Source organism: Mobula hypostoma, chromosome 8, assembly GCF_963921235.1.
Source record: "Mobula hypostoma chromosome 8, sMobHyp1.1, whole genome shotgun sequence".
Taxonomy (NCBI): Eukaryota; Metazoa; Chordata; class Chondrichthyes; order Myliobatiformes; family Myliobatidae; genus Mobula; species Mobula hypostoma.
In genome coordinates, this window is record NC_086104.1 from 151,526,032 (window position 1) to 151,552,501 (window position 26,470).

A 26,470-nucleotide genomic window follows, 5' to 3' on the forward strand; every position below is an offset into this window, starting at 1 on the left:
CTTTTTAAATCTTTTTATTGAATAAGTATACAAAAAGGTAAGCCATATAAACATTAATACAATGTTAAAATATAATAAAATTCCAGAAGGTATCAATACCAAAAAAAATACTACAAACAATGTAATTTAAACATAAGAAACCAAGATAACATAATAGTATACTAAATTTTATATATATCAATAGAAAAAAAGAAAAAAAAACCCCAAAAAAAACCCACCGTGCAACTAACTAAAAGCAAAGCTTTTGTAAATTACAGTCATTTTTGGTTTCTTAATATTGTCATAGCCGGGGTTAAGTAGCAGGGATAAACTCCCACCATCTATTAAATTCTCCCAATTACGTGCATCTCAAATAGTCTCTGACTAAAAAAGTCCAGTTCCTGGCCTTCATGTGCAGCTCAGCTACAGTCTGTTTCCACTGACAGGAGAGGGCAGCTTACTGGCACCTTAAAACCAGTCGCTCCGGGCAGATGGGGCTCCTCAGCCATGGCTTTCAGCTCACCCAGGAGAAAGAAAACTCTGATCTCAAACTTCCGCTGCCTGGCAGCTATACCCACTCATGGGGAAGGCTTTGGGAGTAAACCCCGAGGAAAAACCCAGTGCTGGAGTCCTTAAAGCAGTCCTATGTTGAGTTCAATGCTGACTGGCAACTCCTGCAATGGAACTGGTGCCAAACTGTATCAGTCTCTGCCATTCCCTTGGATTCATCAGATGCATGGAGGGAAGCCTGCTGCATGGCTAACACCTTGCTCTCCGTATCGTAGTGACCAAGCTTGTGCAATGGCTTGTGTATCACATAGACAGCTACAGAGCAATATCCACCGTCGTCCACAACCAATTGGGGGGGGGGGGCCTCATAGTAATTTTGTTTCTTTGCGGTGTACTGCTGCTGCAAAACAACAGATTTCAAGTCGAATAGGTGGGTGATAATAAATCCGATTCTAAACTGACTGGAGGGGTTAAGACCAGCAGGGAGGAGAAAATTTTTTTAAAAAAAACTTACCTTATTCCGAAATAAAAAGCAGACGATTATAAAAATGAACTCCAACACCACCACCGTAACCAGTGTCCACTTAAACTGCACAGAAAGAAGCAAAAAAAAAGATCAGTTGAAGAGATACAAGACTCAGAGGTTGGGGGCGGGGGGTGTGGGGAGGCAGATGTAAAGACAATACTCTGTTCAAGAGGGAGAGAAGAATCTGTGGCTGACTTAGACTTATCACTTACTACCTCCTGTCCATCTAATCCATGGATTTTGTGTTTTCCAAGGCAATGGTTGGTAGAACGCTGGCATTGTAACCAACAATCCCTTTATACGTCTTTAATATAATAAGAAAGGCCAAGAACATAAACTTACTATAAGCCAAGGAAGGAGCCTATAGATCTGGTGACTGGACAATTGGTCAAAATGGTAAATTTTAAGCAAATTCTTCAAAAGAGGAACCTCCAAGAGGACTACAACCTTGTCGTGGTTTTGAGGCTTGCATGCTTCAACACCCAGCGAGCTATGTTGGTTGGAGTCAGAGCTTCATATTTTGGCTCTGCTTGGGTCACCCATGCCAAACAGGCCAAAAGATAGAGGACAGACTAAGAGTGGTCTACCAGTCCTCCAGGTTCAGGGGTTCAGCTCAGGGCTAACAACCCTGACTGGCCAAAAAAAACCCAATTGTTATGGAAACAGTAATGAAGAATCCTTCTACGCCTGAGTGTAATGGTATTCCAGAGTCTCCACCCGGGACTTGCATGACTCACCTCAGTGAAAGCTGGGAGGAGGCTACTGACACATTGAAGGAAGCGCTGAACCCTGACAGAGATGAAGGACCTTCACTGCTGCCCTAAACACTGGCGACGTAACGGGCAGTAAGTAAGTTTAACGAGAAAAGAGAGGCAAGAAAGTTTTGGAAGGTAAGTTCAAGTCCAGGGATTCACGGATAGTAGTAGCAACACACAGGAGGGGTGGACTCAAGGGCCGGGGGTTTGGCATAGCCCAGCAGTCAGCGTAACGCTTTACAATGCCAGCGACCCGTGTTCATTTCCTGCCGCTGTCTTGTACGTTTTCCCATGTCCCAAAGATGTACGGGTTAGTAGGCTAATTGGTCACTTGCGTGTACTTGGGCGGTGCAAGCTCGTTGGTCCAGAAGGACCCGTTCCCCTGCTGTATCTCTAAATATTCTTTCTCCACTCATCCCCTACCTCTAGAAGTAAATGCCCACAAGGTGGGGTTAGTTCAAAGTAATTTCGTGTGCCTTAATCTTGCCTTCATCACATTCTGGTCCAGGAAACGATGAGACTACATCTAACATTCCAACACTCACAGACTCTTCAACGAGGCACTTTTACACTTGCAACGCTATCTGAAATTGGCACAAAAGCATGGCAGGGGTACAGTATATGGCTATATATTCAGTGACCCCCTGTGCCTAATAAAGTGGCCACTGAGTGTATATTTGTGACCTTTTGCTGCTGTAGCGCATCCACTTCAAAGTTTGACGTGTTGTGCGTTCGCAGATGCTCTTCTGCACATTCCCAAGCTGGGGTCCACAGACCCCTCGGTTAATGGCACGGGTTTATGGTATAAAAAAAGTTTGGAACCCCTGTTTGAGAGACCATTATCTTGAAAATCCCAGGAGAACAACAGTTTCTGAGAAACTCAAACTATCCTGTCTGGCATCAACAATCATTCCATGGTCAGAGTCACATTGCTCCCCCATCCTGTTTGGTCCGAAAAACAACAGCTGAACCTCTTGACCAAGTCTGCATGCTTTTATGCACTGAGTTGCTGCCACCTGATTGACTGATTAGATATTTGTATTAACAAGCAGCTGTACAAGAGTACCTAATTTATCAGTGGTGGCACTTTCTCCAGCACTTGGACCTTGCAAATGCTGGAGACACAGCTGAACAGTGGTCTCTGTATAGAACACTGTCAGCACTTACAGTTCATACCCATCTCCTCAAAAAAAAAACCATCGGCCTGCTGGACGGGGCTGAGTGATATGGCACTCAAATTCCCAACCTTTTCCTGTTTCACTCCTCATTCACAGAACATAGAGCTCTACAGACTCTTCGGCCCACAATGTTGTAGCAGCCTTTTAACCTGCTCCATGATCTACCTAACCCTTCACTGCTAGGTAGCCCTCCACCTTCTATCATCAATGTGCCTTTCCAAGAGTCTTCTTAAATGTCCCTAACATATCTACCTCCACCACCAACCCTGGCAGCATGTTCCACTCACATTGTGTAAAAAAAATACCTACCTCTGACATCCCCCAATACTTCCCTCCAATTACCAACATTATGCCCTCTCTTAATAGCCATTTCTGCCCTGGGAAAAAGTCTTTGGCTACACTTTATCTATGCCTCTTGTCATCTTGCACACCTCTACCAAGTCACCTCACATCTTTCTTTGCTCTTAAGAGAACACCCCTAGTTCACCCAACCTGTCCTTCCTTGAAAAATTACATACTCCTGGAGCCTGGAGATGGGGCGCGACTCCGATCACGCTGATTAAAGTGTTGGGGAAAATTGAAATTAATGACATTGAGAACAGTATGCAGGCAGGTGTTCAGCGCCATCTACGCGCGTGTGCCCGATCGCTCTCTCCCTCGTTCTCATTGCTCCCGGAGGAAGGAGTCGACATACAAATGGTCTCTCTCTCTCCCTCTCGCTCCATGCTGCCTGAGGATGGGACCGGAGTCCTGGATGTTGAGCGAGGTTTAATCAATGTGCTTTATGGATAGGACTATGTAGTTCACGTTAGGCTGTGTTTATGGTTGCTCCTTTTTTTTGTTGCTAGTTTATGCAATTTTGATCGAGGTGGCCTGCAGATAATGAATAACACAGCACTAGATTAAACTGAACCGAGCTGTACTGAATATGCCTGGACTCTTTCAATGACTTTGTGGGTCAGTGGTTTATTATATTCTATGTTTCTTGTTTGTTTTGTTTAGCTTTTGTGCATTGGGGGTTTGATGTCTTTCTTTGAACGCATCCATGGTTTTCTTGGTTTCATGGCTGTCTGTGAGAAGATGAATCTCAGGGTTTACTTTGATAATAAATGTACTTTGAATCTAGATATTGACAGAAAAACAGATTGCTATCATTAACACAAAATATTCTGTAGATACTGAAAATCGAGAGCAAAATGCTTAAGATGCTGGAGGACCTACGCAAGTCAAGCAATATCTAAGGAGAGGCCTAAACAGTTAACATTTTGGGGTGAGACCCTTTAGCAGGACTGGAAAGGAAGGTGGACAGAAAACAAAGGACTGTGGGAATATGCAAACACAAGGAAATCTGCAGTCGCTGGAAATTCAAGCAACACACATCAAAGTTGCTGGTGAACGCAGCAGGCCAGGCAGCATCTCTAGGAAGAGGTACAGTCAACATCTCTGCCTGAAATGGCGACTGTACCTCTTCCTAGAGATGTTGCCTGGCCTGCAACTTTGATGTGTGTTAACTGTGGGAATAGCCAAGAGGACATAGGGGTCTCTCTACCACCATCAGGGGCATTTATCAGGAGCGCTGTATACACAGGGCCCTTAGTATTATCAAGGATCCCGCCCGTCCATCCAGCATCCTCTTTGACTGTCTACCATCAGGCAGGAGACTCTGATGTATAAAAACAAGAACGGTCAGGATAGGAAACAGGCCATGAGGCTTCTGGACTCCCTGCCACATCACATTTGACGTGTCTCTCGTTAATTCAATATTTAATTTTCAATACAATATTAAATTTATTCTGTTTATTCATTTGTAGATTTAAATCTTACTTTCCCAAGTTAATGTGAGTTATATACACCACTGTGCTTTACACCCTGGTGTGAGAGCGTCTCGTCTGGCGGTATACATTGCATAGTTAAATGACAATAAACTTGACTTGAGAAGCCAGGGTAAGGTGGGAGGAGGGAAGGGGGAGAAATTAATTGAAGTTCATACCATCAGGTTGGAGGCTATTCCTGTCATTAGATGGATGTGAACCATTAATTTAGTCCTAAGGCATGGAAAGAAATGCTGCCTTGATACTTGACATGTTTAAACACTGGACACTTCTAGTCTGTTATCTGTTTGCTACTTATGCTTATGGAATAAGATATATGGGAGGACTGTTTCATCATTCGTTCCCTAAAGACAGAAGATCAGATACATCACTAACAGGGCCCTAACACCAGTGTTCATACTCATGATCCATTTCACTTACTAGGTAAATACTACACGCACATTCGTCTTCCTGAGCATAACTAATGTTCATCGTCAGTATTTACTTAGAACAGTGCAGTGCAGGAACAGGTCCTTCAACCCACAAAGTCTGCACTGAATCTGACGTCAAATTGAACTGATTCTCTCCTGCCTGCACATTATCTATTTTCTTTCATTCTCAGCCAACTCACATGTCTACCGAACAGCTTCTTAAATGCTGCTATCATACCTGCTTCCAGCCCAGTAGCGCTTTCTAAACACCCACCACTCTTACAGAACTTGTCCCAGTCATCTCCTTTAACCATAAATGCATCGCTCTGGTATTCCACAGTGGGGAGAAGATCGGTGTCTCTCGCAATCTTATAAACTTCTCTCAGATTAGATCTCATATACCATCTGTCCGCTTATGCAACTTCAATATTGTAAACTTACAATTATAACACGAGAGATATTGGTCTGACTGAAGGAAAGGAAACAAACATATCATTAAAAAGAGAGGTGACACCTTAATGAAGAATTTTTAAATCTTGATTCATCTTACTTCAGTTACAGAATCTCCACTTCCTGAGAAAGCTTAAGATCTATGCAAAACCTTGTCGACAGGGGATGTATCTCACTCTCTCCACTCTTGCTTTGGTTCCCCCTTAGCCAATATTACGTGTCATGCATTGACCCACAATTCTTTAACACTGCCCCTGACTTCCCAAAAGAATCTAATCAGTTCTTAAGAATTGCCTGCTGGGGCTCTTAGACAGGCATATGGATAATAGAAAAATGGAGGGCTATGCGGGAGGGAAGGGTTAGATTGATCTTAGGGTAGGTAAAAAAGTTGGGTCAACCTTGTGGCCAAACATCCTGTACTGTTCTACAGTATGATCTATGAATGTTGCTCTGCCATACGACACTGTTTCCTCTAAGCTGCACGGCCGCACAGTAACTGAAATGCACCCATGCATGTAGCCTTTATTACCGCGCACCTGAAATTTTAAAAAATATAATGTTTTATTAAAAGTGCTGTGCAGTTTTCAGGCCGTGTAAAAATTTCCCGATCAGAGCAATGGCTGTTCAGTGCAGATGTACAAAGAAAATTAGAGGAAATGTTGTCAAGCACAGTGCTAGAGAGACCATAATGCCATGAGATAGATGAGCAGAATTAGGCCATTTGGCCCATCTGGTCTTCTCCACCATTTCATCATGGCTGATCAATTTCCCTCTCAGCCCCAATCTCCTGCCTTCTTCCATTTACCCTTTATACCCTAAGAATCTATTAACCTTGGCCTTAAATATACCCAATGACTTGGCCTCTACAGCTGTCTGTTGCAATGAATTCCAGAGATTCACCAATCCCTGGTTAAATGAATTCCTTCTCATTTCTGTTCTACATTGGCATCTCTCCATTCTGGTCCTAGATGCCCCTACCATAGGAAGCATCCTTTCCACATCCAGTCTATCAAGGCCTTTCAACATTCGATAGGTTTCAATGAGTTCCCCCCTCATTCTTCTAAATTCCAGTGAGTACAGGCCCAGAGCCACCAAACACTCCTTGTATGATAAGCCTTTACAATCCCGGAATCATTTTCGTGAACCTCCTTTGAACCTTCTCCAATGTCAGGACATCCTTTCTTAGATAAGGGCCCAAAACTGCTCACAATACTCCAGGTAAGGCCTCACTCATGCCTTCTAAAGCCTCAACATTACATACTTGTTTTTATTATTCTAGTCCTCTCGAAATGAATGCTAAAATTGCAATACCGAGGAGGCAATACTGAGGAAACATCACACTTTCCAAGCATCAGTCTGTGGAAGTACTGCACTGCTGAAGCATCAGGGTAACGGAGTGTGTATCTGTCACTGAAGGGCAGTACGAAGGAACAAAGCACTTTGAGAAAGCAAGTCAAAAAGGAATATAGTAACATAAAAATGCTGGAACTACTCAGCAAGTTAGACAGCATCTAACCCCAAGAGAAATTTCTGTAGATTGGAGAACCTGGGTGTGTTCTGGGAATAGAAGAGGCTGGGATGAGATTAGATGGAAGTATACAAAATCATAAAGGATATAGAACAAACAGAGAGTGTGAGAGCTGTTCTTATTAGCAGTAGGAGCAAGAAGCAAATGTCACAGAAAGAAGGTTTTTGGTAAAAGAGACTCAAGGAAAAGACTTCTTTGATGCAGTGGGTAGTTTGGTCTGGAGCACACTCTCTTGGAATTAAAGAAGGGCGTTTCAATCCTATTTTGAAAGCTTAGTTAATATTTGAAGTCATTTGTTACACGGTGACTAGTTGGTCTGGAACGCATTCGCAGGGAAGTAATGAAGGCAACTTGAATCATGTTTTAAAACCTTTGTCAATATTTGAACATAAAGAACTTACTTGACTTTGCAGAGACCAGGGAAATGGGAGGAGCAGATTGCTCTTACATTGAGCAGGGAAAGACTTGATGAGCCAATTGGTCCTTTTGTGCCGGAACTTTTCTAGGATCTGTGTGGAAAATTAGAGAAAGGAGAAAAGGAAGAGACAAAAAGGTGAGAGAACAAGTCTGATGATGAAAGAAAAATACAGGGACAAAGATCAAAAAGATGGGGAAATGAAAGCAAAATAAAAGGCGGGGGGAGGAAGGTGGAAGCAAGGAACGTCCCTCAGTCCTTGGACTGGGTTGAATCCAGCTGTGTTTTGCCGGCTGCTGTGCAAGTTGGGAAGAAGTCTGAATTAGTTGCTGTCTGGAGACACGACAGACTGCTGGAGAAGCTGGAATCTGGACCCCAATCTGCTAGAGGGACTTAGCAGGTTGAGCAGCTTCTGAGATCCTGGTGCAGGGTTTCAACCCAAAACAGCAATGACATTCCTCCCCACTGATGCTGCTAGCCCCTCCGGCAGGTTGTCACTTTCTGTCCGCACATGTTCCTGTCAGCGGTTTGGGCCTTCAATATGTTCTAATAGTGGAAAGCATGCATACGACAGAAAAAATGACGACTTTAGTGCCAGAAATTATAAGGTTCAGATCCTAGAGAACCTGAGAAAACTAGGTGATAATTAAATATCCTGATCTATCAGTTGTATTCCTGCCACAGAAAAGGTAAAATGTAGAACAATGACATTTTTGTGCTTGAAAGGAAGGAACCATCACTAAAGCACACACTCAGCGTGAGGCACATTCCAGCTTTCAAACATCTCTGGGTAGAAGTTGCTCGACTGCTGAGTGATATGTTCATACCTATTTAAAGTTTGCTTATTGATGTTAATGCATGTGACCATTCTGCTAATTGTTGATTGCTCATGGCGGTTTGTACTGTTGTATTGTAAATTATTGGTTGCTACTGTGTTGTCTGCTAAGGTATTATTCTGTGTTTTATGCTCGGCACTGAACCACAAAAAAACTCTGGTATGTTTCACATGCTGGCAATAAAGTACTTCTGATTCACCAGCACTCAGGACAGCTGGCTCGAAGGGCCGAATAGCCTACTCCTGCACCTATTGTCTATTGTCTATCTTCAAGGAGCGATACTTAAAAAAAGGCAGAAAGGCCCCCATCACCCAGGGCGTGCCCTCTTCTCATTGCTACCATCAGGGAGGAGGTACAGAAGTGTGAAGGCACACACACATTCAGGAATAGTTTCTGCCCCTCTGACACCCGATCTCTGAATGGAAGTTGAACCCATTAAACAAGAGAAAATCTGCAGATGCTGGAAATCTAAGCAACACACAGAAAATGCTGGAGGACCTCAGCGGGCCAGGCAGCATCTATGGAAAAGCGTAAACAGTCGACATTTCAGGCTGAGACCCCTCTTCAACCCACAAACACTACCTCACTACTTTTTTTTTGTACTGCTCATTCAACTTCAGAATCAGGTTTAATATCACTGGCACAAATCTTGAAATTTGTTAGATTAGCGGCAGTGAAATACTTATTTTCTTCTATTTTATCATGTAAGTACATCCAATGTAGTAAGAGCATATATATGTATATTAAATGGTTTCAATTAAAAATAGTACAAAAACAGAAATAATAAAAGTAAGGTAGTGTTCATGGGCTTAATGTTCGTCTAGGAATCAGATGGCAGAAGGGAAGAAGCTGTTCCTGAATCGTTGAGTGAGTGCCTTCAGGCTTCTGTACCTCCATCCTGAGGGTAACAATGAGAACGTGGCTTGTCCTGGGTGATGGGAATCCTTAACAATGGACGCCGCCTTTTTGAGACATCACTCCTTGAAGATGTCCTGGTTACTATGAACGCTAGTGCCCATGATAGAAATGACTAATTTTACAACTTTCTATAGCTTCTTACGATACAGTGCAGTAGCACCACCCCCACTCATTCCACACGGTAATGCAGCCTGTTAGAATGCTCTCCACAGTACATCTGTAGAAGTTTTCAAGTGTTTTATGTGTCAAACCAAATCTCTTTAACTTTCATATATATATTTATTCCTTATGGTGATATACAGTTTTTATTATCATGTACTGCATTGTACTGCTGCTGCAAAACAACAAATTTCACGACATATGCCAGTGATGTTAAACCTGATTCAGATTTTAATTGTCAGCGACAGAATTCACTGTTACTATCACTAACATTATGTCATGAAACTTGTTGTTTTGCAGCAGCAATACAGTGCAATACACAAAACAAACTATAAATTTTTCAATAAGAAATATATATTAAAAATAAATTAAATAAGTAGTGTATATGTGGATGTCAGTAACGCTCAGGGATGAGTGTCAGTCCTGCACTTTAGTTGCTGGCAGCAACCAGAATGATTAGTAGAATTATCATCATGATTATTATGTGCCTTCTTATATGACATGGGCAATTATGGTCTTCCATCTGTCTCTATCCATGATCGTGACTATCCTTGGCAAATTTTTCTCCAGAAGTGTTTGCTACTGCCTTCTTCTGGGCAGTGTCCTTAGAAGACTGGTGACCCCAGCCATTATCAATACTCTTCAGAGATTGTCTGCCTAGAGTCAGTGGTCTCTTAACCAAGACTCGTGATCTGCACCAACTGCTCATTCAACCATCCACCACCTGCTCCCACAGCTTCACGTGACCCTGATTGGGGGAACGGGGGCTGAGCAGGTGCTACACCTTCCCAAGGGTGACCTGCAGGCTAGCAGAGGGAAGGAGCACCTTACACCTCCTTTGGTAGAGAATTATCTCCACCCTGCCACCCATTAGCAGAATATCCAGACTTTTTCCTGTTTGCTGTTTCTGGGAGCTTGCTAAAATGGAAGGTAGAAGCAACAGCAGCAATTGTTCATCTAGTAAGGTTTATGGTAAAAGCTTAATGGATGAGAAATAAGATAGTCAATGCCACCATCTTAAGTCCTGAAGTCCCACACCATTAGGTTCAAGAATAGTCTCTCCTGATGAAGGATCTCAAACTGAAACATTGACCATTCATTCTTTGGGGTACTCCTCTGTTTTCATGAATGTTTGTGAAGAAAAAGAATTTCAGGATGTATACTGTAGACATTTCTCTGACGTTAAGTGTACCTATTGACCTATTTCCATCCATAGATGCTGCCTGACCTGCTGAGTTCCTTCAGCATTTTGTGTGCATTACTCTGGATTTCCAGCACCTGCAACATCTTGGGTTCAAGAACAGCCTATTTGTTACATGTATGTCAAAACATACAGTGAAATGCCTTGCTTGCATCAACAACCATCATCGGATCGCCAGTAATCATCGGAGGATCAGAGATGGAGTGGGTCAGTAACTTTAAATTCCTGGGGGTCACTATCTCAAAGGACCTGTCCTGGACCCATCATATAAATGTAATTGCAAAGAAAGCACGACAGGGCCTCTACTTCTGCAGTGGTCTGCAGAGATTCGGCATGACAGCAAAAGCTTTGACAAACTTCTTTGGATGTGTAGTGGAAATCATATTGCCTGGCTGCATTACGGCCTGGTATGGGAACATCAATGCCTTTGAAAAGAAAATCCTACAAAAAGTAGTGGATTCGGCTCAGTACATCACGGGAAAAGCCCTCCCAAGCATTGAGCGCATCTACATGAAACATTGTAGTAGGACAATAGCATCCATCATCTGAGATCCTCACCATCTAGCCCATGCTCTTTTCTCACTGCAGCCATCAGGTAGAAGGTACAAGAGCTCAGGACTAACACCACCAGGTTCAAGAACAGTTACTACCCCTCATCCATCAGGCTCTTGAACAAAAGGGGAGAACTACACTCATCTATTGAAACGTTCCCACAACCGATGATCTCATTATACGAACTCTTTATCTTGTTACTTCACACTCTTGTTACTTATTGCTATTTATTTACAGTTGCATTTTCACAGTTTGTCGTCTTCTGCGCTTTGCTTGATCTTTCATTGATCCTGTTATAGTTACTATTCTATAGATTTGCTGAGTATGCCCTCAGGAAAAAAGCATTTCAGGGTTGTATGTGATGGGATGTACAGTATGTACTCTGATAATAGATTTTAATTTGAACTTTGAAAAGGGGTGTATTACTCAGAGATACGCACCAGGAATGTTACTGAAGGATATGTTCTGGGTTACTTCTTAACCAGAGCTGACTTCACATATAACCATATAACCATTTTCCCTATAATTCGGTGATCAGAACTGTACACAATACTCCAAATTTGGCCTTACCAATGCCTTATACAATTTCACCATTACATTCCAACTCCTATACTCAATGCTCTGATTAATAAAGGCCAGCATACCAAAAGCTTTCTTCACCACCCTATCCACATGAGATTCCACCTTCAGGGAACTATGCACAATTATTCCTAAATCCCCCTGTTCTACCGCATTCTTCAATGCCCTACCATTTACCATGTATGTCCTATTTTGATTAGTCCTACCAAAATGTAGCACCTCACATTTTTCAGCATTAAACTCCATCTGCCATCTTTCAGCCCACTCTTCTAACTGGCCTAAATCTCTCTGCAAGCTTTGAAAACCTATTTCATTATCCACAGCTCCACCTATCTTAGTATCATCTGCATGCTTACTAATTCAATTTATCACCCCATCATCCAGATCATTAATGTATATGACAAACAACATTGGACCCAGTACAGATTCCCGAGGCACATTACTAGTCACTGGCCTCCAATCTGACAAACAGTTATCCACCACTACCCTCTGGCGTCTCCCATCCAGCCACTACTGAATCTATTTTACTACTTCAATATTAATACCTAACGATTGAACCTTCCTAACTAACCTTCCGTGTGGAAACTTGTCAAAGGCCTTACTGAAGTCCATATAGACAACATCCACTGCTTTACCCTTGTCAACTTTCCTAGTAACCTCTTCAAAAAATTCAATAAGATTTGTCAAACATGACCTTCCACACACAAATCCATGTTGACTGTTCCTAATCAGACCCTGTCTATCCAGATGATTATATGTACCATCTCTAAGAATACTTTCCATCAATTTACTCACCACTGACGTCAAACTCACAGGCCGATAATTGCTAGGTTTACTCTTAGAACCCTTTTTAAACAATGGAACAACATGAGCAATACGCCAATCCTCCGGCACCATCCCCGTTTCTAATGACATTTGAAATATTTCCGTGCCTGTGTAATTTTATGATTTGTGTTATTGTTACCTGTTACTTGCTGATACCCATCTTATAACCACCTTAACAACCTCTTCACCCCTACCTTTTAAAGAAAATGGAAGCAGAATCATAAGCACAGATTAAGGATACGTCAGTAGTCACAAGGAAACAGAGCTCCTCAGATTGTAAAGCAGCAAACAGCCACATACTTACATGCTTGGACAGAAATGTCTCTCTCTTACTGGGGTATGAGGCCAACGACTACACTCGCCCGGTTTAGCCACCTGTCGAAGGCGTGTACCGGGGTGCGGCTGCCTTTGCATGCAAGCAGCTACTTGGAGCCCCAGGTGGGATCTGAGTGTCCTGGGGGCCAAAGGTGAGTCAGTTGTCCTGGCATGGATACGACAAGGCCCTTCACCAGAGGTGCTACCCTTCACTGGACACCCCACAGTATGTACCGTACAACAAGGGTATTACTAACTGATACATCCAGGGGATATTACTAAATGATGTAGGATTTGGATAGCCTAATATTAACATCACGGGTCACCAGTCCTGGGCTCAGCACTTGGCTGCAATCATGAAGAAGGCATGCCAGCATGCCTGCTTTCTTGAAGCTTAAGGAGACTTGGCATGTCGCCAAATATGCTAACAAACTTCGACAGATAAACTATTGAAAACATCCAGAATGATTGCACAGACTGTCTGGTACAGCAATTGCAATGCACAGGAATGCAAGGGGCTGCAGAGAGCACTGGATACAATCCAGTCCATTACTGCACAGCCCTTCCCACGAACGACAACACCCACAAGAGCTGCCACTTCAAGCAAACAGAATCAATCATCAAGGATCGCCTGCATTTGGGTCATGCTCTCTTCTTACTGCTACTGTCAATCAAAAGGAGTAGAGGATTGGACCCACGCCATCAGGTTCAGGAAGAACTATTTTCCTGCAACCATCAGATTCTTGAACTGACCTGCACAACCCAAACCTTACCTCAGCAACAGACCACGACAGGACACCTCTTGCACTACCTTGGACTTGCTTGATTACTGCAGGTTTGGTTTTTGCAAATTTGTTTTGTTCTCTTTCTCGTCAATGTCTTGTATAACTCATGTACAATTTATAATCTGGACTTGGACTTCCAAGATCAAGAGAGGGCAATGGACTTTTCCACTTTAAAAATTGTTCCGGAGAGCCCTGCTGGCAGCCGATGGGGTAACATCTTTTTGAACTTGCTCCTACCTTATTATCTTTTTGTTTCCTACCTTATTTTTTGAAACCTTATTATAAATGTCAATTATAATAATTGTCTCTATTATGTCTTTGAGAAGGACTGAAGCCTCTGCAAAAGAAAAAGAAGATGATTCTCCAACCACTTTGGAATCAATTGGAGATTTCCTTAAAAAGCAAAGAACAGAACTCTCTGAGGAATTTCAACATCTTAATGTCAAGTTGGACTCTATTCAACAAACTCTAATTGAACTTGAAAAGCCAATTAAGGAGAATAAAGAGGCTTTGTCGATACTGGAAACGGACTTAGAAGACATGAGTAAGCTCTGCAAAAAATTATCATTATCTCATGAAAAATTAACAAAGAAGATTACCAACCTGGAAAGCAGAAACAGAAGGAACAATCTACGTATTCTGGGTCTTGAAGAATCAATTGAAGGTGTCCACCCCACAGAGTTCTTTACAAGCCTTTTGAAACAGCTATTCCCTGATTTATTGCTGTCTGTGCTTAAGTTGGACTGCGCCCATCGGTCGCTAGCCCCAAACCAAAGTCAGGAGAGCGACCTAGGTCGGTTATTTTATGTTTTCATGAATTTCACACTAAGGAGCTTTTAATCCATCATACCCGTCAAGTAGGAATGATCGATTACAACGGGAAGATGATCAGATTCATGGGAGATTATACACCGGAGGTTATGGCTGAACGTGCTAACTACAAAGAGGTCATGTCGCTGCTTTATAATAAAGGGTTTAAGCCCTCCATTCGCTTCCCTACATGTCTTAGAATCGTTCTGAAAAATGGTGTGCAGAAATGGCTGGGATCAGTTGAACATGCACAGACGTTTTTGAAAGCAGAAGATTAATTGTGTTATATCTCTTACAAGAGCAATTATCTTTTTAATTATGGATTGAATAAGGATTTAATAAACTTACATTTTGACCATTTATATATCTTGTTTTTTGATATTTTCTTTGATATCCACTACTTTTTTTTGAGGTTTCTCTCTCTCTATATATATATTTTTGAAATTGTTAAAATGAATCCTCTTATGTTTTGGATCTCTGATCTAAGTTTTTTTTTTGTCTGTTTTGTCTTGGTAGGAACATAATAACCTTGAATGATTGGAGTTTTGCCAGCGGGATTTCTTTGGGAGGGTTGTCTTTAGGGTTTAGCATGATGACTGTCCTTTGGCCGGCTTTTTGGCTTTGGGAGGGGGAGGGGTGGGGTCTCTTTTTTCTTTTTTCTCTGGAAGCTGGGTTGGGCTACCATCCAAATTTTCTGTTTGAGTATCTTATTTTATGGTTTGTTCTCTGGTTTTAATAATTTACGATCATTTCTTTTAACTCTTCTGTTAATTAGTATTTAAAATGGATCGAAATATTAATTTACTTTGTTTTAATGTGAAAGGGTTAAATCATCTTGTGAAAAGGAATAAGATTTTTGCTTACATTAAAAAGTTAAGGGCCCCCATTATTTTTCTACAAGAAATGCATGTACATAGTTGTGACAACGCATGCCTTTTTAATCGGTGGAGGGGACTACAATTTCGTTCTTCGTTCAGAGCAAACTCTCAAGGGGTCTCGATTTTTATAGACAATACGATTTCTTTTGTTCAACATAAAGTTGTCTCTGACCCTAATGGGTGATTTGTCATAATGTCAGGGAAACTAGATAATAAACTGATTGTATTTGCTAATGTGTATGCCGCAAATGTGGATTCCTGCCAGATCTGAGTCTTTATTCTTTGGTGATGGGAGGAGATTTTAACTGTTGTCTAGACCCAGTACTAGATCGTTCTTCTCTTAAATCAGCTACACCTAATAAATCAGCTTTATTTATTCAATCCTTTCTAACGGAATGTGATATTGTTGATGTCTGGCATTTTTTTCACCCAGCAGATAGGGAGTATTCATTCTTTTCTCATGTCCATCATTCTTATACCAGGATTGATTATTTTTTTATTGATAGTCAAATGATTCCATTAGTTCAATCCATTGAATATAAAGAAATAGCTGTATCCAATCATTCTCCTGTATTTCTATCTTTAAAACTTCCTGGTTTCACTCATATGAACAGATCCTGGCATTTTAATTTAACTTTATTATCTGATAAGGACTTTCTAAAATTTCTGGAGAATCAAATTATTCTTTTTTTTGAAGAAAATGCATTGGAAGAGACTTCTAGTCTTATCATTTGAGATGATTTTAAGGCATATATTAGAGGACAAATTATCTCCTATACTGCATATATTAAGAAAAAAGCTAATAAAGAGGGAACTGATTTAGTTAATCAATTAAAACAATTAGACCAGAAATATGATTTGGCACCAGATCTGGAACTATACAAAAGACGCATTGAAATTAAAATTAAATATGATCTTCTTATAACGTATCGAATTGAAAGCTAACTTTCAAAAATAGAAGCCAATTCTACATACATGGAGAAAAAACTGGTAAACTACAAGCTAATCAGTTGAAGACCTTTATAGCTAAACTGCAAATTAAAGAAATTCGCAAAACCAATGGGGATTTGACAACTGACCATTTTGAAATAAATGACACTTTTAGAGAATTTTATTCTAAACTGTATAGTTCTTATTTTGTTAAAGATAATACTGCAATGAACATTTTTTTAGATCAATTAAATATTCCTGGACTTTCAGTTGATAATCGAAAGCAGTTGGACCAACCTATTTCTCAGGAGGAAATCACTGAGGCTATACGTTCATTGCATTCTGGGAAATCTCCAGGACCTGAAGGATTCTCTGGAGAATTTTATAAGGCTTTTTCTTCATTGCTTATACCTTATTTATGTTCTACCCTTACAGATTCCTTCAAGGTGGGTAGGTTGCCACAGTCTTTTTATGAAGCTTCCATTTCGTTTATTCTTAAAAAGAGTAAGAATCCCACTGAATGCTCCTTCATATAGACGAATCTCTTTACTCAATGTTGATGCTAAGATCCTATCTAAAGTTTTGGCCCATAGACTTGAAAATATTATACCTTCTATAATATCTGATGATAAGACAGGATTTATTAAAAATCGATATTCCCATTTTAATATACAGCAACTGTCAAATGTTATGCATTCTCCATCCAAGGAAATATCAGAATGCGTGATTTCTCTGGATGCGGAAAATGCTTTTGACCGGGTTGAATGGAATTACCTTTTTAAGACCTCAGAAAAATTTAATTTTGGGCCCAATTTTATTCATTGGATTAAATTACTTTACTTATCTCCTTCTGCTAAGGTCCTTACTAACTTTCAGAACTCTAAACCAATTTAACCCCAACGTGGAACCAGACAAGGATGTCCGTTGAGCCCTATGCTTTTTGATTTGGTATTAGAACCTTTAGCAATTGTCTTTTGAGAGTCTAAAGATATCACCGGTATCTTAAGGAAAGGTACTATTCATAAAGTCTCGCTTTATGCTGATGACCTATTGCTTTTTATACCTAATATTACAACTTCTTTACCCTCTATGTTTCTTTTACTGACTAACTTTAGTCAGTTTTCAGGATATAAATTGAATTTACATAAGAGTGAATTGATTCCTTTAAATAAAGTGATACCAACCGATATTAACCATTCTTTTAAAATTGTAAAAAAACAATTTACATATTTGGGTGTGACAATCACTAAGGATTATAAAGATCTATTCAAAGAAAATTTTCTAACCTTAATGAATTATGTGACATAGACAATTTCTAGTTGGTTGCCTCTCTCTTTATCATTGATTGGTCGAATTAATTCTATTAAAATGAATACTTCACCTAAATTTATATACCTTTTTCAAGCCGTACCTGTTTTTATTCCTAAGTCTTTTTTTGATTCTTAGATTCGATTCTTTCTTCCTATATATGGAAGAACAGAAAATTCTGATTAAATAAAGCCCACCTTCAAAAAATTAAAAAGAATGGAGGCCTTGCTCTACCCAATTTTAGTTATACTATTGGGCAATTAACATACAAAATCTTACGTTCTGGTTATATTATATTATTCGTGAGGATTTTCCAACATGGGTCTTTTTGGAAGCCAATTCTGTGACGGAATTTTCTATTATTTCTCTTCTTGGATCTTCTCTTCCTTTATATTTAAAACCTTTTTATCTTTAAATAAATTAACTGACAGGTTGGTAATTAAACACACTTTGAGGATCTGGCAAACAAGAGGAATTCTGCAGATGCTGGAAATTCAAGCAACACACATCAAAGTTGCTGGTGAATGCAGCAGGCCAGGCAGCATCTCTAGGAAGAGGTACAGTCGACATTTCAGGCCGAGACCCTTCGTCAGGACTAACTGAAGGAAGAGTTAGTAAGAGATTTGAAAGTGGGAGGGGGAGGGGGAGATCCAAAATGATAGGAGAAGACAGGAGCGGGAGAGGTGGAGCCAAGAGCTGGACAGGTGATTGGCAAAGGAGATATGAGAGGATCATGGGACAGGAGGCCCAGGGAGAAGGAAAGGGGGGGAGAACCCAGAGGATGGGCAAGGGGTATAGTCAGAGGGACAGAGGGAGAAAAAGGAGAGTGAGAGAAAGAATATGATCTGGCTACAGTTTAGATAACATTGCGGTTTATTGAGATTTTCCTTTTCTCGTCCTATTTTTTGTAATTTTTTTAAACCATCTACAACCGATCTGTTTTTTAAGAGAATGGGATAGATTAGGCATTAAACGATTTCAAGATCTGTTTGTTGAAGGGAATCTTTCTTCCTTTGGGCAGTTCTCAGTGAACTATAACCTACCAAATACTCACTTTTTTTAATATCTACAGATTAGAGATTTTTTAAGATCTAAACTATATATATTTCCTACCCGCCCGGATAAGAACATAATAGATGTAATTATTAATTTGAAACCTTTTGATAATGGCTCAATATCTTATATTTATGGTCTGTTGCTGGGACTGAGAATGGCTCCTTTAGACAAAACTTAAAAAGATTGGGAAAAGGATTTACAGACTTCATTATCTGATGAGACCTGGAGGGCTATTTTCAAAATGGTTAATTCTTCGTCATTATGTGCTCGTCATTCCCTCCTACAATTTAAAGTAGTACATAGAGCTCATATGTCTAAAGACAAGCTCTCTTGTTTTTTTGCAGATATATCTCCTTATTATGACAGATGTAATAATGGAGAGACTACATTAATTCATATGATTTGGTCATGTTCGAGCCTTGAAAAGATGTATTCTAAACTTTTTCTGTACTTTTTAAGGTAAATTTTAAGCCCAACCCTTTGACTGCCTTATTTGGTATTGTTGAGGAAAGAACTATAATTTTGGAGCCTTCTCATTTGCGGGTACTGGCTTTTATTTCTCTTATGGCTAGGAGGGCGATCTTGCTTAAATGGAAGGAGGTTGCCCCTCCCCTACACACATGCTCAATGGTTATGCGATGTTATGTCATGTTTAAATTTAGAGAAGATTCGTTGTTCGATTTCTGATTCTAACCAAGATTTTCAAATGCTATGGGGACCCTTTCTGAACTATTTTAAAAATCTTTGAATCGTTATTGTTATTAAAATATAGATCTGGGCCATTATTATAAAACACTATATGGTAAAGTACTCTTTTTTTTTCTCTTTTTCTTTAACCAACCAGCTTTGTCTTGGTAGTGGGTGTAGATTTTTTTTATAATATAATGAACCATATTATTGTATTTCATAATTCAATTTATTTTATTTGATTGATCATGAATATGGGATACCGTGATTGTATCAGTGTGATTTATATATAGTGCATTTTATGTTGATTTATAAGAAGTATCCTTATGAATTCTGCATTTGTGTATAAGAAATTTAATAAAAATATTGGAAAAAGAAAGAAAAATTGTTCCACAGAGGTTTCCTATCATTGTCAGACGCAATGGACAACCACCAGTAGTACTGTATGAACCTACATGACTGTGATGCTGCTGCAAGAAGTTAGTTATTGTACCTGTAACTCACCACACTTGCGCACATGACAATAAACTCGACTTGAATGCACTGGGAATATTACTAAGGAATGTAAATCGGGTGTACTTCAAGGATGAGTGCTCTGCTGTCTCTACACTCATGACCGTGTGGCTACGCACAGCTCAAACACCATCGGTAAGTTCACTGTCATCGTCAGAATCTCACACCTAACCAGGAGGTGTACAGGAGTGAGATTGATAGGCAGGTTGAGTGGTATCAAAACAACATCCTTGCACTCAATGTCAGCAAAACCAAGGAACTGACTGTGGAGCAACACACGTAAAAGCTGCTGGTGAATGCAGCAGGCCAGGCAGCATCTCTAGGAAGAGGTACAGTTGACGTTTCGGGCCGAGACCCTTCATCAGGAAGCGGAAGAGGGGGAAACACACACCAGTCCTCATTGAGGGGTCAGTCGTGGAAAGGGTGAGCAGCTTCAAGTTCCCGACAGTCAGCATCTCAGAGGTTCTATCCTGGACCCAACATATTGACGCAATGTAAGACCACAAGACCTTGGAGCAGAATTGGGCCATTCAGCCCATCGAGTCTGCTCTGAAGACAACACACCAGCAGTTACACTTCATTAGGACTTTGAGGACTCCAAAGTCACCAAAGACTCTAGCAAATTTCTACCGAGGTACCGTGGAGAGCATTCTAACTGGTGGCAACACCATCTGGGATGGAGTTACCAATGCACAGGACTGTAAGAGGCTGCAAAGCACTGTAGACTCAGCGAGCTCCATCCTGGCACAACCCTCCCCACCAGCAACGACACCTTCAAAAGGCGATGCCTCAGCATCCATCATTAAGGACCCTCACCATCTAGGACATGTCCCTCCTCATTGCTACCATCGGGGAGGAGATAAAGAAAGCTGAAGATGCACACTCAACATTTTCGGAACAACTTGTGCCATGTGCCATCAGATTTCTGAATAGCCCATGAACCCATGACCACTACCTCCCTATTCCTCTTTTGCACAATTATTTAGTTATTTTTGATGTGGTGTTCACTGAGCTTGGCAGACGCTTCATCAGCGATCGACGTGACATCCTGAGTGCGCAGTTGTTGGTGTTTCTCTCTGGGAGTGCTCGCGTTTATTTAAGCCTCCGTTTGCTTGCTTCGGTCCTGATTGGCTACCCCCTTCAGCTGTCCCTTGAATTCCATTGGCTCGCGTTTCTTTGGCTCTTAGGGGCTCTATTTTGATATGCTTGTTTAGAGTTATCAGAAGAGAACCACGCTTCTAAAAATTCTCATGCCTGCTTCGTGTTTGCCTGAGTGGTGCCCCCAGCTAAGGTGGTGTCCCTCTCAGTTTTAACATACCGAGATCAACAACAGTGGATCATGTCTCCCTACCGCCAGTTTGCGTTCCCATAAATGAGTTATTTTTGCTGTAGCTCGTATGCCTGCACTGTACTGCGGCCACAGAACAACACAGTTCACAACTGACGTCAATGACAATAAACCTGGCTCTCATTCAGAGACACTGTATGATACACGATGGGAATATTACTGGGCTCTGGTACATATCATTGCGATGTACTCACCGGGGATATCACACACTGCAGAGGTTGCTGAGCAATCTGCACCAGGTGTCTGGCTGAGGACTGGTGCAAAACTGGCAATTTCCTGCTTGGCACGGAAAGCACTGCACACCGGTTCAAGTGCACTTAAACTACTGTACGTCAGAGATGGGAGTTCAATGAACAAGGATAATCTGACCATTTCTTCTCTGACAACTCTTCCTGCCATTAGTGTGGTATGTACTTCACAGTGCTAAAAGCACTGATGTGAATTTTATCAGGCGTTTTTTCTCATTTTTAAATCTGAGCTGTCATTGAGTAGCAGAGTGGGGGTAAGTCTCTGCCAAAGGAAGCGTATGGCCACCCTTCCGTGCACTCGCCTGCAGATCATCCTTGTGCAAGGTGTAGCATCTGCTCAGCCCGCCCGATCAGGGTCACGGGAAGCCATGGTGGATGGTCATATGAGCAGCTGGTGCATACCACGAGTGCCAGTTATGCGACCACTGACACCAGGCAGACAATCTCTGAAGAGTATTGATAATGGCTGGGGTCCCCCGTCTTATAAAGACACTGCCCAGAAGAAGCCAATGGCAAACCACTTCTGTAGAAAAATTTGCCAAGGGCATCCATGACTATGGAAAGACCATGATCACTCACATCATAGGCCACGGCTAACGATTTTCATGATTTCCAGTGGGCCGAGGGTTTATCCTTTTACCACCTACTGGATCACTTAGTCTGGTGCGTAATGTCAGGATTGGTCTTCTTTCGGATTAACAGGGTCATGGCGTGAGAACGTTCCTGACTCGAACCCAAACTCAAGTGTGTGTATTCCACCTGAGGAATTGAGAAGCAGCTTGGAAACTCAAGATCTTCTGGTGTGGGAAGGAGATCGAACACCATCCGACTCCAACTTACCTGGGCGTGACACTGGATAGGACGCTCTCATTTGCCACCCACATCCTAAAACTCTGAGGGAAAGTTGGCTCTCGCAATTCTCTCTTGAAAAAATTCGCAGGCACGAAATGGGGAGCTAATGCTCACACACTTAGATCAACTGCCCTAGCACTCTGCTATGCACCTGCAGAATACTGTGCACCTGTGTGGGGCAGATCAGCCCGTGTGAAGAAAATTGACCCATTGCTTAACGAAGCCTGCCGAATAATCACAGGCACACTGCGCCCCACACCCACTAACGTTATTTACAGACTTGCAGGCATTGCTCCCCCAGAGATCCGAAGACACACTACAACAAAAATTGAAAAAGGTAAACAGAACTCAGATCCGCGGCACCCACTACATCATCATGTGCTGGTTTCCAACAGCCTAAAATCGAGGAAAAGCTTTGCTGCAGTGGAGGAACTACCGCACGGAACATCCCCCCCAAACATACAGGATTGACCTCTGGCAACAAACAGAAGTCAGAACCCCACCAAACACTACAGTGCAAGACCCCACAGAAATGTTGCCAGACGGGGCACTGCTTGACAGACAGAAGTGGTGCACTCTCAACGGAGCGAGAGCGGGAGTTTGTAGGACAGGAGACAATATGGTGGTGGGGTTTAAAGACCAGCGAATCCTATGAGTGCGGTGAAAGGGTGCAGAACATTGAACACGTTCTGTGCAACTGCCCATTCTCACCTGATTTAGCTGACACTGACCTGCTCAACATCAACCAAACAACACTAGAGCGGCTGGCTGTCTGGTGCAACAAGCTATGATGATGATAGGCCACGTCATATAATGCTGATGAGTCATTGGTAAAATTGGGCACTGTATAAACTTACCTCAAGGGCAGAAAATTAAGCAATCATCTCTTTAAAAAAACATAGCTTGTGTATCTTATTCTTCTTTTGGATTATTCAATGCTAAATTTGATTTAAATTGCTAACTTCCTTTATCTCTCCCCTGAGTCAGCAAAAGCAGAATTCAGTCCCACGCATCATTTCATCTCATGGTATCTCTCCTAACAGGGAAAAGCTTCATTCTCAGAAAATAAGCCTCATCTATCCTCTCCTGTCTCAGCAACAGAATGGATCTCACCTGCCAGTTAAAAAAAATTCTCTGGCCAGCAGGATTTTAGTTGGCTGGTCGCACTTTCAAGTAACCTCAGTTGAAGAAATACTTGTTTGTACACTCAGTGGCCACTTAATTAGTTACCTTCTGCACTTAATAACGTGGCCACTGAGCACATGTTCGTGGTCTCCTGCTGTTGGCGCCTGTCCACTTTAAGTTTCAATGTGTTGTTCGTTCAGTAATGCCCTTTATCACCATCTTTTTTAAAAAATTTTTCTTAGCTCAAACATAGCCAAGCACACTCATCTGTCAACTGCTAGGTACTTTCGCACTATTCTAGTGCTGTTTATTATTGTGGCTTTCTGACGAGTTACATAGATATTCCTGTGTAATCCTAATTGTTTAACGCTATTGTGTAGTGCCTTTGGGATGATGCCAGTTGTACATATTACCATTAGGACAATGTTTACCCTGTTCAGGTCCCATAGTCTTTCAATTCCCCTTTTAATTCAGCATATTTCTGGTGTTTTCCATTTATTGAGTACTTTATGTTATGTGTTTGGAATGGATATATCTATTAAGTTGTTTGTGCTTGTTTATCATGTAATTACTTATGAATATTTTTATTATTAAGGTACAGCACGGAATAGGTCTTTTTGGCCCTTCGAGCCGCACCACTCACCAATCCCCCAATCTAATCCTAGCCTAATCATGTGACAATTTCCAATGACCAATTAACCTTAAAACTGGTACGTCTTTGGACTGTGGGAGGAAACTGGAGCACCCGGATGAAACACATGTGGTCATGGGGAGAATGTACAAACTCCTTACAGGCAATAGTGAGAATTGAACCCCAATCACCTGTACTGTAAAGTGTTCTGATAACCACTACACTACCATGCTGTCCCACACCACTGCTGTAACGCACGGTTCGTTGAGTTTAATACAATCATCCGTCAGAAGCTGGTGGGCAAACTGTCCTCATTGGGTCTCAACACCTCTCTCTGTAACTGGATCCTGGACTTCTTGACAGAAAGGCAACATTCAATCCGTGTTAGCAGAAACGTCTTTAGCTCCATCAAGCTGGGCACTGGTGTCCCAAGGGCTGCCTGCTCAGCTCACTGATGTTCGCGCTGCTGATGCGTGACTGTATTGCTAGATAGAGTTGAAACCGAATCATCAGGTTCACTGATGACACAGAAGCGTTATCGACAATTGCAACAAGACCCATCCAGAGAGGAGGCAGACCGGCCGATAGAATGGTGCAAGCACGGCTATCTGAGTCTCAGCATGGACAAGACCAAAGAGATCAACGTGGACGCAGGCCGACCACTCCCTAATGCACATACGTAGCTCCTCCATGGAGAGTTAGGAGCACCAGGTTTCTAGGAGTGTGCATAGTGGATGGTCTCACCTGGTCCCTCAACACCACCTCTTTGGGCAAGAACGCACAGTAATGTCTCCACTTCCTGACGAAATTGAGGTGAGAGAGTCTCCTGCACCCACTCCCCCACCCCATTCTAACCAATTATTACAGAAGCACCATCGAGAATATCCTGACCAGCTGCATCACCATCTGGTGTGGGAATTGCAAGGCACCTGACTGATTGCAAGGACTGCTGTGAGGATCACTGGGGCCTCTCTTCCATCAGAGATATTTATCAGGAGCGCTGCGTGCACTAGGCTGTTAAACATTGTCAATAATCCCTCCCACCATCCAACAGTCTCTTTGACCCCCTACCATCGGGCAGGAGGTACCGTAGCATTAGGACACGAACTGTTGGGATGAGAAACAGCTTCTTCCCCTAGGCCGTGAATATAATGTACACCTGCCACCACCCAGGTCTCATCATGCATGAAGCACCAGTATGAAACACTGTTTATTTTTCAGCTTGTGTCATAAATGCACCTTGTTATATGTATTTGTGGTAATATTACTTCATGTGTTGTGTGTGAGTTATATGTACTGTGTTGTGCACCTTGGTCCAGAGGAAAGTTGTTTCGTCTGGCTGTGTACATGCGTACGGTTGAATGGCAATAAAGTGAACTTGGACTTGAATTTACTGTCTCCTTCCTGAACCGGTCTGGCCATTCTCATCTGACCTCTCTCATTAACAAGGCATTTTCAACCACAGAACTGCCACCCACTGGGTGTCATTTGTTTTCCACACCATCCTCTGTGAACCCTAAGAGACTGTCGTGCATGAAAATCAAAGGAAATCAGCAGTTTCTAAGATAGTCATACCACCCTGTCTGGCATCAACAATCACTCCATGGTCAAAGTCACATAGATCAGACTTCTTCCCCCCGGTCTGTTTGGTCTGAACAATAACTGAAACTCTTGATCATTTCTGCAGGCACATGAGCTACTGCCACATGATTGGCTGATTAGATACTTGCATTAATGAGCAGCTGTATAGGTGTATCTTATAAAGTGGCACCTGAGTGTATGTGTCTTACCGTGGCCAATGTGAGGAGAACCCTGTGCAGGGTCAACCCACGGAAGGCTGCTGGACCAGGACAATATTCCTGGCAGAGTGCTTAGAGGATGTGCAGACCAGCTAGCAGAGATTCTCACTGACATCTTCAACATCTCCCTGAGCAGCGCTGTCGTTCCTACGTGCTTCAAGGCCGCCACCATTGTCCCCGTGCCAAAGAAGTCTTCAGTGTCCTGCCTCAACGACTACCGTCCCGTCGCACTCACATCCATCATCATGAAGTGTTTCGAGAGGCTCGTCGTGAGGCACATCAAGACCCTGCTGCCCCCCTCACTGGACCCCCTGCAGTTCGCGTACCGTCCCAACTGTTCAACAGACGACGCCATTGCCATCACTCTCCACCTGGCCCTAACCCTCCTGGACAAAAAAGACACGTATGCTGTTCCAATGCTGTTCATAGTCTTCAGTTCAGCATTCAACACAATCATTTCTCAGAAACTGATTGGAAAGCTGAGCCTACTGGGCCTGAACACCTCTCTCTGCAACTGGATCCTAGACTTCCT

General features: G+C 41.9%; 1 protein-coding gene across 5 annotated transcripts in view; it reads right to left on the reverse strand.

Annotated features, from left to right (window-relative positions):
- LOC134351054 (tetraspanin-15-like) overlaps positions 1-26,470 on the reverse strand; it is a 269,479-nt gene that overhangs the window by 162,505 nt on the left and 80,504 nt on the right. For 2 of the 5 annotated variants that reach the window (XM_063057070.1, XM_063057073.1), the window contains 2 exons: positions 7,570-7,677; positions 1,004-1,078 (listed from right to left, as the gene is read on the reverse strand). The exons of 1 other annotated variant lie outside the window; for it this stretch is intronic. In XM_063057070.1, coding sequence (XP_062913140.1) covers positions 1,004-1,078; positions 7,570-7,677 — 183 coding nt within the window. The remainder of the gene's footprint in view (positions 1-1,003; positions 1,079-7,569; positions 7,678-26,470) is intronic. 2 more of the 5 variants (XM_063057074.1, XM_063057071.1) reach the window with 1 other exon arrangement.